Source organism: Anarrhichthys ocellatus, unplaced genomic scaffold (assembly GCF_004355925.1).
Source record: "Anarrhichthys ocellatus isolate YVR2014 unplaced genomic scaffold, GSC_Weel_1.0 scaffold8, whole genome shotgun sequence".
Lineage (NCBI taxonomy): Eukaryota > Metazoa > Chordata > Actinopteri > Perciformes > Anarhichadidae > Anarrhichthys > Anarrhichthys ocellatus.
In genome coordinates this window covers 9,331,464-9,344,513 of record NW_022280038.1, presented here as the reverse complement: position 1 = coordinate 9,344,513, position 13,050 = coordinate 9,331,464, and the positions used below count along the sequence as shown (strand labels likewise).

At 43.4% G+C, this 13,050-nt stretch overlaps 1 protein-coding gene across 1 annotated transcript in view; it reads left to right on the top strand.

The window, feature by feature from the left end:
• Window positions 1-557: 557 nt before the first annotated feature.
• Window positions 558-13,050, top strand: part of madd (MAP-kinase activating death domain) — a 45,561-nt gene continuing 33,068 nt past the window's right edge. The window contains exons 1-5 of the mRNA XM_031848774.1: window positions 558-823; window positions 7,469-7,681; window positions 8,508-9,158; window positions 11,392-11,695; window positions 12,905-13,039. Of these exons, the coding sequence (XP_031704634.1) occupies window positions 7,623-7,681; window positions 8,508-9,158; window positions 11,392-11,695; window positions 12,905-13,039 (1,149 nt within the window). The 5' untranslated portion in view covers window positions 558-823; window positions 7,469-7,622. The remainder of the gene's footprint in view (window positions 824-7,468; window positions 7,682-8,507; window positions 9,159-11,391; window positions 11,696-12,904; window positions 13,040-13,050) is intronic.

Sequence of the window (13,050 nt, the reverse complement as noted above, 5' to 3'; positions counted from 1 at the left end):
CAGCTACAAAATGCAGTTTTGCATCTAACCAGAAGTTATGAGTATTTTATTGTTACTCTTATTTTTTTTGGGGGGGGGGGGGGGGTTCCTGTTCTGATGTGAGGGTCCTGGGACAGGATGTTGGATGAGCACAGATCGTAAAACCCTTTGAGGCAAATTTGTAATTTTGGCGATACAAAATCAATTGAATTGAAACATATAGTGGCAAAATAAATAAACAGTGAGGGGATATGACTATGCTTGATGGCAGTATTAAAAAAAATCTAAAGTTTTAAAGTGATATTAATTGTTATGAATTGAAGTTAATAATTTAAGTTTGTGGGGTTTTATCCGACCCTGTTAGGCGATAAAAACACCTTAAAATGCAGTAAAACTGTCCAGACTGATTATCGACTGAAGCTACAACCACCGCGGTCACTCCCTGTGGAGAGAGAGAGAGAGCATTAAGTGGGTTTCGTTAGGTCTCAATATGCGGAACTCCCTGCAGACCGACGATGATGAGGAGGAGGATGTTGTGAAGGAGGCAGGTCTGTGACTGACACACACACACACACACACACACACACACACACACTTCGCATCACTTATTTACGCAGCCAGCCCGTTAGAGGAAGTCGCCACCTCTTTTGCAGCCGACATTTCCAACGTTACACCGATGATCTAAAGAAAAGCAAGAAGGCTGAATCCCCCTCTTCTCGCCCCTCTTCGCCCCCCTCTGTGACCGCGGAGGGGTTCCCATCCCACCCAGGTCATCATCATCCGCTGCTGGTCTTTTATTTTTGCAGCGAAACGTTAGCAGCTAACCGGCTAATGCTATCAGGAGGTAAGGATGCCATCACTCAACGTCTCTGCTATTTAACGTTAACACAATTCAATACATTTGCGGCTACTGCTTTATGATGTCACCACCGTTGTTGTTTATTTTTACTTTTGACAGGCTTTTATTGTACGAGATAAGTCGCTCAAGCTACTGTTAGCAGCTAACGTCAGTTAGCGTTAGCTGCTAACAGTAGCTTGAGCTAGTTTAGCTAATCCACCCGTGACGTAGAAAACCCGTTAAGCTAGCTAGCAGAGTGGAGGCGAGAGGATGCATCTTTAGGGGTGAACATGTAGGACGAGCTGAAGGCCTGACAGCTCGTCAGATACACACACACACACACACATAAAATACATGATAACAAGCGTTACAGCATCGCTCTCTGCAGTTGTGTCATTTTATACACGATGACGAAACCAGCGTCGGACACGAAACACGACTGATGAGATGAGGCCAGTTGATTTAAATCGGAAATGCATTGAATGACCACGACGTTGGAGTAAATCCAGAGGTTGTTAATGATGTCAGTGAAACGAATAGGGAGGAACTACGCTATTGAATGAATGCACCTATATATCATCCTGGTGCTAAATATATATGTATTAATGTAATTCTTTATTAACACAGGTAACTGTTAGTCTAAATGAGATGGGGACCTGTGTAAAATATATTTATAAAATAGTACAAAAAAAAAGTACATTTGAAGCACAGATTCACAGATTTTGCAGTGACAACATGTATAAATATATATATTGCTATTCATTGATGTGTGTTAAAGAGGACCATGGCACCTTTTTCTATACGGTGCATTGGTGAGTGACCTTTCGGTTTTGGGAGAAGCATGCTTACACAATATCACCACAATCAAGCGATGTCATATGCATTCTGAATTTTAACATGCATTCAGGTCAAAAATATGAGAGAGGTCTATTTTAGTACCAAATACTCAGATAGACGGAGTTTAAGCTGCCGTAGATGTTGGATACTAGCTTTATATTTCTGATTTAAGACAGAAATAATGTCAACTTCATTGATCCGGAAGTTAGATTTCACTTGGATGGTAATGCATGTAAAAACGGCTCAATAAGATGAGAGGAAACGTAATATAGAGTGCAAATAAAGCTAAGTAATGTGCTAAAAACAAATGTACACAATACTATACGTGTAAACAGGTTTTAAACAGATCAAAGGGGATAACAGTCGGTGTCTTAAATATAACTGGTTAACAGTAAGGTGGAATTAAAAACAACAGCGAAGGTCATAGACAATAAAACAATGACAAATGGGAGGAATACATCATCTATCGTGCGATGGTTTGTTAGCTGTGGGATTTTTAAAGTCGTGGGAAGACAAAAGTATCGCTGTATTACTAATAAAAACAAGGTAGGCATGTCATTACTGTTATGTAATGCACACCTCCATGTAACTCAAAGTAAAAGTTTGCCATTCTCACTTTCATGTGACACACTTGCACGATAGCACATGACTCCAATATTAAGATATACTCCTGGTAACCTCTGGAAAAACAGAACGGCACAAGTGCCAAACACGGGGTTCACAAGCCAGACGAGGTCTAAGAAAGTCTTTCAGGCATTTTTTATGACAGATTGATATGTATGAGAGAGGAGAGCAGGCCTGGAGAGATCCAGACTCATTATGTGCTAACCAGTTTTATTGACAGGGGACCAAATAGTTCTTATATCTGCTCAATCAGCTGTGGAACGTTCTACGACTGGATCAATAAGGAAAGCATTGTAATCTAAAAGTGAGAACGCGAGGATCGATGCTTTCTTAATCCGCACTTCATCTCTCCCTCGTCTGTGTGTCCTCTCCATCGCTACGTACCGCTGATGGCTGTGAACGTCAGTGAATCATATCCATCTCTCTGCTTACATAAGCGGACCTCACTTATCTGTTGTGTTCACCTCCATCGTTATCTTTCATTTGAATATTACGCCGTGCTGTGCTGATTCTTTTATCCCTTATGTATTGTTTTTATTAGAGAGAGAGTGAGAATACCAAGCTCATCCATTACATACAATCGGTGAAGTGGCGTGTAGTCCACCCGCCCTCATCTAAAAATACTGCTGTGGTTCTGGACGAGTCTGCCTCCTGCTCTGCTGCTTCATAAAATAGCCATTTTGGCTTTGCTCCCGGAAGCGTTTGCGTTGCCAGACCCGCACGTTGATTCATTGTCCTGATGGTTTGTGCGAGATAAAGAGGGTTAGATCTGGATTCTGCCCTCGCTGCTGGAGTACATCGTGTTGACGGAGTTATCTCCCCTTTTGCCGTGACGAGGGTTCAGGTTGTTACTCCAGTATCGGGCCGATACTGACTCAAATAGCTGGATCGGTTATCGGTGACAACGGAGCTGAGCTATTCAGTTCTATGTCTGTATACATTCAAGGTATCCTCGTACAACGGTCTGTAGAATATCTTACTAAAAGTTACTCCTCGTTTTTCGTGCAACAAGCGTCAATTTCCGCTCGTTTCATGCAACCAGTCTTTCCTGAATAAACTTCTGTTTTCAGAGGGAACTTGTATTTAGGCTAAAAAACTACTTAGGTTCAGGAAAAGATCGTTGTTTAGGTTAAAATACCCACGTAAGTGTACTGAAGTACACAAGTAATGTGACAGAAACATCAGCGTTGACTTTTAGTTTCATGCGGGGAGCAAACCGCGGTATATTTATTTGTTATATTATAGGAAACAAATGTTTAAGTGAAGCCTGGTGTTTCCTTACATTTAAATGTATCCCAGTCTCTTCCACGCAGTGAGAATAAAGCACACAGCGTATTAATTAAACATCTGATCGGTGCTCTATATCGGCCGACACCTAAAGCCCAGGTTTCTGTATCGGGACTGAACAAGTCGTATCGGTTCATCCGTGCTCAAGAAGATAAAGATAGAATAGTGTGAAGAACAAGTGTTTCAACACCACGTATGTTCTCTCTCTGATCGGATCTACTTATTCATGGAAGTGACGGTTTACTTTGGTCTTCTCATTCGTTTACATGCAAATGCTAGTATCATGGTGTCGGGCTGGCAGTGTATTTGAATATTTATTCTAAATGTGACGAGAGCTGACATTAAGCTGACTCAGCCAGACGTAGTTCAGCTTATGAGTCTTCTTATGGCCCCGCACACATCAAATACTGCTGCGTTACTCATTCATGATGCTAAAGCTGCTGTGTTTTTTGGGGTCTATTCTGTAATTAAGTAACATTTTGACCATTTTACCATCATCCATTAAGAGTGTAGTTCACTTCTGTATTATGTCCCTCTGTTTCATGTTGCTCATTTGCACACAATAGGCTTAGTCAAGTCTGTATTTTACTTACATTTACTCACATTATAACCTTTGATGTCAAGGCTCTGCGTAAACATTTTTATATATATATATATAATCTCAAAAGGCCTATTTATGTTCATGTAATACTACAAAGACCTCATGCTCCGGTGCGAGTGGGTCTCCATGCTTTTGTTGAGCACACAAAATGTCAAAACTTTAATTTATAATCTCCAGCGCAGCCTCAGCCTGAAAGAGGCACAAAGAACAGAATCCAACCAAACGAGGTGCTGATGCAACAGCTTCTATAACGGCTGAAATCTTCTAGTCATGGTGTTTTTGATTTGAATGAATTCACAGATCAGTAAATGTAAGTTATGCTTGAAGTGCAGACTTTAGTTTGACCGACGTCTTCACCTTTTCTTTTGTAGTAGAAAACACGCTCCAGTCGGTTAAATTATGCATCCATTAGCTTATCAGTGCAGGGATAACAACCTTTATGTGACAGTGAGACGCTGCTCTGGGGACCGTGTTTGCGTTTCAGGGTGGAGTTTCTGAATGTGGCGTTTGTTTGGCCTCAGATAAAAGGCTGTTGGGCGTGGCGTGACACGACATAAAGTAGATCCTGTCACTCATCACACGTGTGTTACAGTTGCTACTGTGGGCTTATCCCTGCTGTCAGATATGTTTTAATACCAAGTACAATATAATAATGTACATGCATTTCAAAGCATGAAGAGTTGGCAGCTTCGGTGCTCGTCCCTCAGAATGACAAAGCACGGGCTTTCTTTGTAGAGCTGCCATTTTATAACGTTTTAATAATCATGCTGGGAGAAATCTGTTGTGGGAGACACAGACTGACTGGAGTCTCAATAAGACTCGGTGGTTCTTTGTAATGAAAATGACATTGTTGTGCTTTTTTATGCTGTTTATATCGCTGTGGATGGTAGTTAACTAACAGACGTAGATGTCGATGAAGCAGTTCTCCCTCGTTTGGGGGTGTGGCAAGTTCCTTATGCATATCGGTAACATGTCGCATTATTGCAGCTAACAACATCACATGACATATCTGTGGCAATGTGAAAACAGTGTGTCTGTAAATAGAAAAAAGTCTGAAGCTGAATATAATCCCTCCCTTGTTTTAAACGGAGAGCATTGTCCTCACATGTAGAGCTCATCCAGACCAGCGCTCTATGAGACCATCACCGGTGTTGTTGTAACTCTGTTTGACTAAAGAACAGCTCACTTGTGATCATGTGCTGTCAGCAAAGCAACAGGAATATTGTTTTTGATTGTGTAATGTTGTCAGGGAAGTTGAGATGACGTGAAAAACTCCTTTTTAACCCTTTTTAGATTACATTCTCGGTCATGTTGTTCACATATCTAACAATATATGCAGAAAAAATACAAGAAAATCTATTCCTCTGTATTTCTTATATCAAATCCAATCATCTTTTCTTCCACTGAAGTGAAATATGAACTCGCATACGGAAGCTAGCACTGACTACTTTCAACCAGTAATATCATCATGGTCCATCCATCAGTGGTGGAGCCACAGTCCTCTGTAGCTCCGGTTCGGGCTACATTACTGTTCAAGAGGACAGAGCTCACAACGAGGAAACATTGTGATCTTATATACTCTGTGCGGGTTTCTCCTCGTGGCAAACCCACATTCTCAAAGTTCCTCAAGGTTCATCCATGTAGTTAATAAATGTTGGATGTGCACAGACGGGCGAAAAGCTGCCCCGCAAAAAAACCCCGCTAAGGGCCGTGTGTGATGGTGTGACGTCAATTTGGCCGTGTGGACACCCACAACCCTCGCGGATGCGGCAAGCATAAATTGCACCTATGCCCGCCCACTATTTATTGGTCCAATCAAATGCAAAGGATCTGATTTAAATCTCTTGTAGCTGTACACCGCTCAAATATTCTGTTTCCCTTGTAAATATGTCAAAGTACAGATTAAGAGTGGGAGTCTCCAGAGGCCCCACGATATGGTATTATTGTCATTTGATCCAAGTTTGCACTTAGTTTATGTCACTTCAATCATTTATTCTTACAGCACAATAGCTTTGTCAGTCCAGCAGACATACTCATTGGCATAAGAACCTATTTGTAAATGTTTCCTCGTGCACCTGACACACTGAACTGTTTGTATTACAGTCTACATGTTCGAATCCGGCTCACTTTACCCGTGAAACAACTCATCTAGTGGACTGAAAAAGGTTGAATTCGTATTTGCAATATCAGTAGTTGCATAATAAAGATCGATACTTGGCGTCCGCGTATCGATACAATATTGACACGCAAACTATTGTGGTACTACGCTGTATCTGGTTTTTTTCCCTTCTGTAGCCGAGAAGCTAGAGATGCTATAACTTCTGCTTCACTGGGACTTAAATGTTACATTTTTAATGTTATACATTCTCCGTCCTGCTGTTCTAATAATGTGAAGATTACAGTTTTGTGACTGTGAGGTGATTATCCATCTGTAGAGGGGGCTGGTTGAGTTACCTGACAGGGATTTAAGAGCCATAGTTGAAGCTATGAAGGAGGATTATTCCACCGCGGCCCCTCAGCTGCTTACATATCACTGAGCCTCGACTGAACAGTCCTCATCCTCTGACAGAACAACCAACGCTGAAACACTGGCAACACTATCAAAGTTTCAGAGGAAAGCACCATGCATCTTTTACTCCGCTCTGTTTTTAGGGCCGCTTTAATACCTTTTTATTATTGTTGGTTCACTGGACGTGCCGCTGGAGGCTTCTGTGCCTCCGCCAGCCTCGTCTCATCATCTGCCGTGTGAATGACAACGTCTACATGGCGTCATTGCTAACGTCTTTCGTTTCGTCTAAAGTGAAATGTAGATGTGACATTTACAGCAGAGGTGCGATGCTGTTAGTAGGCAAGAAAACATCTCGCAGTATTATAACCGTCCGTTATGTTCCAGGGCTTTTTATTCAAACCATCAACTGTCATTTGTGGCGTAAGATTAGTAGTATTGGTTCAGGGAAAGTGGGAACTACTGCAAACATGAGTAGAATATTAAGGCACACGACTTATTTTATAGTCCTCGACATTCAAAAAGAAAGTCGGACTATAAACCTATGATGCCACAGTTGGCCTAATTGTGCAGCTGTGTTCTGCGGTGCTGGGGACCAGATTTCTTCACATAACGTTCCACGTTGTTTCTCCTTGGTTTACATTCCGGTGTTTGTTTAATTGTGTTCATTGAAACGTGAAAGTAGACTTGTTCCAACATCGATGCCAGTGTCAGAAATGCCTCTGAAGGCTAAAATTGTATCTGACCATCTTTACTGGAGTTAATTTGTTCCCCACATCTTCTTCTTATGTTACAGGTTTGTCTTCTTTTGAACCGTCACGATGATATTCAAGGAGCTGCGTTTTAACTGTACACCTGAACTCTCCCAGCTGTGATGGAAAAGCACCAGTGACTCGAGAGGAAAACATAAATCTTGGATGCCGTGACGTACGGGACGTGGTCAGTCCAAGATGGAGAAAAAGAAAATGTGCCCTCGCCTTCTGGACTACTTGGTGGTGGTCGGAGCGAGGTAATTTAACCTCATCCCACTTCTACAAGCAGTTTTGGTTTAAAGGAATATCCGAGTCAACTTAGTCATGAGGGAGGCTGTAAATGTTGCTTTGAGAAACAGCGTTTAGTGATGAAATATCTGTCGTCAAGTCTTGGACGCTCTGTGGTGTCCTAGCATATGATGAGCAATCAAACTTTCTGGTAGTTGAATCATCTTCTACCTGTAGCCTGCTGTGACTCATAAACGCTTCACCAACATGCCTCTTGCACTGTTTTTGTTTGTTTTGGAAAAGGCCAGTTTGTTCTAACTTCTAGAAGTTTTTGCTCTGGAGTCGATGCAGCAGTAGCACGCGTAGGGAAGGATAGTAGCACAGCAGCCACAAAGGGGAAAATGATGGTTCACAGGAACACAGTGAAACTGTACTGGATCATTTAGGGTTTTTAAGTGTTATGCTTATGGGAAATTTGAGGGTTTTTGTGGGATTGCGTTGTGCTATCGACTGATCAAATTCACGACCATTTCAAGTTAAATTCAATACGGTTGTTATACGTGAGGGGTAATGTACGTGCAGATACATCAGATATGAGTTGTTAAAATGCACAGGAAACAAAATTGACCCTTTGCTAAGTCCCACACTCTCAAACGCAGAACATGAACAGTATTCTAACAGGATATGAAATAAAGAATCCGTTTAGAGAAAGAGCTTTTTGTTAACGAGTAAAATCCTTTTTAGTTTAACCAGAAAAAACTGCTAAATACAGAAGACTCCAATGACAAAAACAGTAGTTTTACCGTGTTGTAAAACACACTTGACAAAACAAATGTTTCTCCATCTCCCCTCCAGGCAACCAAGCAGTGACAGTGTGGCTCAGACTCCTCAGCTCCTCCGCCGCTACCCGCTGGAGGACCACCACGACTTCCCGCTCCCACCCGACGTGGTGTTTTTCTGCCAACCAGAAGGCTGCCTGAGCATCCGCCAGCGACGGGTCAGCCTCCGCGACGACTCCTCGTTTGTTTTCACGCTGACGGACAAGGACTCGGGAATCACCCGCTACGGAATCTGCGTCAACTTCTACCGTTCCTTTCAGCGAGGGCACCACCGCGCTCGCGGCGACAAGAGCGGCCACGCTGAGACGGCGGCGCAGGCCACCGAGACCGCCAGCGATGGGTCCGACGGCAGCAGCAGCGGCGGAGGAGGCCCCGCCTCCGGGCTGTCGGCGCCTAACAATGCCGGGTCGGCACCGCCGCCCGCCTCCGGGGAAGAGAGCGGACAACCGGGTGCCGAGCCAAACACCGGCAAGTCGCCGCAGCACAGGCGAAGCGCTGCCAAGATGGCCGCCAGGAACCGCAACAGCACGCTGACCTCCCTGTGCATACTCAGCCACTACCCCTTCTTCTCCACCTTTAGGGAATGCTTGTACATTCTGAAGAGGCTGGTGGACTGCTGCAGTCACAGGCTAACTCTGCGAGCCGGGCTCCCTCGCACCACCCAGAGGTGAGGCTTAAGATGGCATCTTTACGCGTCTTTGTCGCTTTGTCGTATTTTTCTTTCTGTGTACCATTCCACCCTGGTGCACATTAAAACATACCCTGCTTCTAAATATTTTTGGTGTAACAGTGGCACAATCAAAACAAAACTGTCCACTAGAACTAGCTAAATCTGGTTGGTTGATGTGAAAATCCTGACCACATTCATGCTCGCCAGATGAAGAACGCTTATTGCTTTTGACATTGCTTCAGGCCAGATGTCGGCTCATTATCAGGCAGATTTCCACGAGTTCATTCATATTACCATAGAACCTTTTGCTTTTAATGAAACCATGGCATTTTCTCTCACACCATCAGTTTTTTAAGTCCTTGAATTTGACTTGATTTAACTGAACCTCTAGAGGGCTGGGGGTGGTAAGTCTTTGCCCTTCATAAATCTGTACATGCACACAAAATAGGGTTGAACGGCATGCTTCAAACCGCAAAGAAATAGGTAAATACGGCTCATGCTTGATAATCTGTCTTCATCATCTGTAAACTGTTGAATAGCATCATTACATTCATGGCGACATGGCAAATTATTTTGCTTGATAATGTCGCTTAAAATCGTCTTGGCTTCACTTTACTGTCTCAAACCTAAAACGTTAACGATTTGTTGCTTCTACAGTGTTCCCGCTGATGTTTTCTGCAATTCCCCCCCCCCCCCCATCTGCTCCTCTCATTGTCCACCTGTTATGTGTCTGTTTGTGTTGCACAATTAATACCAGGGCTTTTGTCTTTGGCTCCATGCAGTTTTGCGGGCCATCTGCAGCTCGTGTGTCATGTTTTCTCAGTGCGCACTATGCTATCATCACACTCCACCTCCATGATACATACACACACAGTGATACATACACAGTGCATTTAACAGGTTTTATCATACAGCAAATCATATGTCATCCAGTGCTGTAGGTTCAACTGAGGTACGGAGACACTTTTTAGGAATAATAGACTTAATGTAATTTGTGCATGGTTTACCCACTTCATAAGAAGAACCTGCATTCAGCCCGGTGTTTAGCTCATTAGACGAGATAACCAAAGAGTGGATCATTTTGTTTGGTGATCTTTCTTCTTAATTAACCAGCCGTGTTGATTGATTCTTATTTGCTTAATGCTGCAGAAAGTACCCACAGCTGTGCACTGTATTTTGTCGTGGCATTGTGTTGTGATGTCGTACTTGCAGTGCGCTCTTAGTTATCATGGGTGACACAACAGATTGCAGTTTAGGAGCGGCAAAGTGTTGATTAGGCTGTCACTTCACACTGGCTTTGGTCATCCAAAGTGTTTTCTATTTATTTATAGCTGTTTAACCAGCACAGCAAGGGATTCTAGTGATGAGTCTAATGCACAGATAATTTCATATCTGCATCATGCTGCAGCCGATATCATCAATATAGATTTCTCGAAAAAAAGGCTGTTAAAACCATAGGCAGAACAGAACTGAGAACCTTCCCCCCCCCCCCCCCCCGACATGGTTGGTTGAAAAGTATCGTGGCGATGACAGAGAGGCAGGAGAGCCGTTGCATAATGGCTGCGAGCGCGCTCTATGCTATGGCGGCTCTGACAGATTGAGGTCTCTGGCTGCCTTTGGGTAGCAGCTGCAGTTGGTGGGAGGGCTCCAAAGGACTAATGATTTATCTCCCTCCTTACCACACACACACACTGAGCATGCACCCTAGAGAGGGTTTAATGACACCGTGTGTGTAGAATGGAGGGTTTGCACATCAATATTTCGGTGATTGCTTAAGAGCCTCTCTTGTGTTTTCGATCTCATTTGCTGGTTATATTAGTGATTTGGTCGGTGTTTGCGGAGGCCTCGCCGAAGCTGTTTGCTGCTGTGAAATGAGCAAATGATTTAGTTTAATCTGTTTTTAATCCTAAAAATCACTGTTTACTGACATCAATACATGTTCTTTATTAAGCGTAACAGATGTTGCATGTTGTTGACATTTTTTTGATGATGGAAATGGAGTCACTGTATATTAGGGCTGTGTATTGGCCATAATTTGGCAATATGATACGTATCATACAGGGGCTTTGATTCAATATATTGCGATGATCAATCATTTTAGGAAAACTGTCATAGTATTTAAAAAAAAAAAAAAAAAAAGTATAGTTTTTATGCAATCAGACCAGTGAGATTTGCATTTTCAAAAGTTCCTGTAACATCCATTTTGACACTCTGTCTACGTCCTTCTCAGGGACACCATGTGGCGGGTGTTCACCGGGGCGCTGTCGGTGGAGGAGAAAGGCAGCCAGCTGCTGGCGGACCTGCGGGAGATTGAATCCTGGGTGTACCGGTTGCTTCGCTCACCGGTACCAGTGGCCGGTCAGAGGCGCGTCGATGTGGAAGTCCTGCCCCATGAACTCAAACGGGCGCTCACCTTCGCCCTGCCGGACAACTCTCGCTTCTCCATGGTCGACTTCCCCTTGCACCTGCCATTAGAGCTGCTGGGCGTGGACTCCTGTCTTCAGGTCCTCAGCTGTATCATGCTAGAGCACAAGGTAAGGACCGGCACAGCGAGGGATCCACCCCGAAACACTGGATCTAAGCAGGAACCGATTCTAAATAAGGAGCATTGATAAGGTCCGGTTCTGCTATCGGTACTTTAGAGGTTACAAAGTGAGATCTCTAACGATACCTTGTGCTAGGCACAGCAGTGAGTCCAGGGTGCAGACGGTCTCTAATCAGTTGGGTCCGTCTCTTTGTCTTCATCTATATTTATTATTGCCAGGAGGAGATGTGTGGATGTGTGGTTGCCTTCTGCTGCTACCAAAACACCAGTGGGATTTTATTTAAGACTGACCTGATTGTTCCACGGAGAAAGGACAAGCAAAGCTATATTTAGCGTGTTGTGATTGGTCAGGGGCTTCTTCTGCTTCATGTCCACCTCCTGAGACCTCCTGAGAAATATCCTGAGTGACCGTCATCAGACATTTCACTGCAGGGCGGACAAGGCATGATGGGTAAAAAGACACTGCACGACAGAGAGGAAAGACTCTTGTTCCTCGTCTCTCCTATCTTTAATACCAGAAGCGTTAGCAGGGATGTAACAGAAGTCCCTGTTTGGCTGGTGCTCTGTTGTTGCTGTTGGTTTTACGGTGACATTGATACGCAGCCTCATTTGTAACTATTCCAAATCTAAACCTAAGCTTCAGTCACCGCTGGTTAAACCCTGGAGGATTTCTCTGCTCTTTTCTTTCTCCGTGTTTCTCAAATACAGAATATATCTGGGCCACCTGACCTAAATGGATGCTCCCTCACCCAAAATATATATATATTTTTATATTGTCCCAGGCGTCCTTGTGGAAATTGAGCATAACATTCAGATTGATTGAAAAGTCTTCCTGAATGGGGTCGACCACCGCGAATACGTTCTCTACCTGTATGAAACGCTGCCATCTTGTATTCATCCATTTAGGCTTCTTTTGAAGGTGAATTCAATGCATCATTAAATTCAGTCTGGCCGAACTAAAGTGCAGCCTGGAAGCTTTTAGAGCGACTTCTCTTTCAAGCACTTTGTGCTGCCAAATGAATTTTTCATAAAAGCTCAGTTTTCAATGTTTGCCGTTATGAAGCCAAGGCAAAATTGAGGTGTTCACACCTTTTTTAGCTTACAGATCAGAAGAGGAAATATGGATGTATCACCAGAGACTGAGACAACAAGGTATCAGTGTGTCTGTTTAAATAAGTGTTTCTCTTTCCTTCCTCAGGTCATTCTTCAGTCCAGAGACTACAATGCTTTGTCTATGAGCGTCATGGCCTTTGTTGCCATGATCTACCCTCTGGAATACATGTTTCCCGTCATCCCCTTACTTCCAACATGCATGGCCTCTGCCGAGCAGGTAAAACTTATATA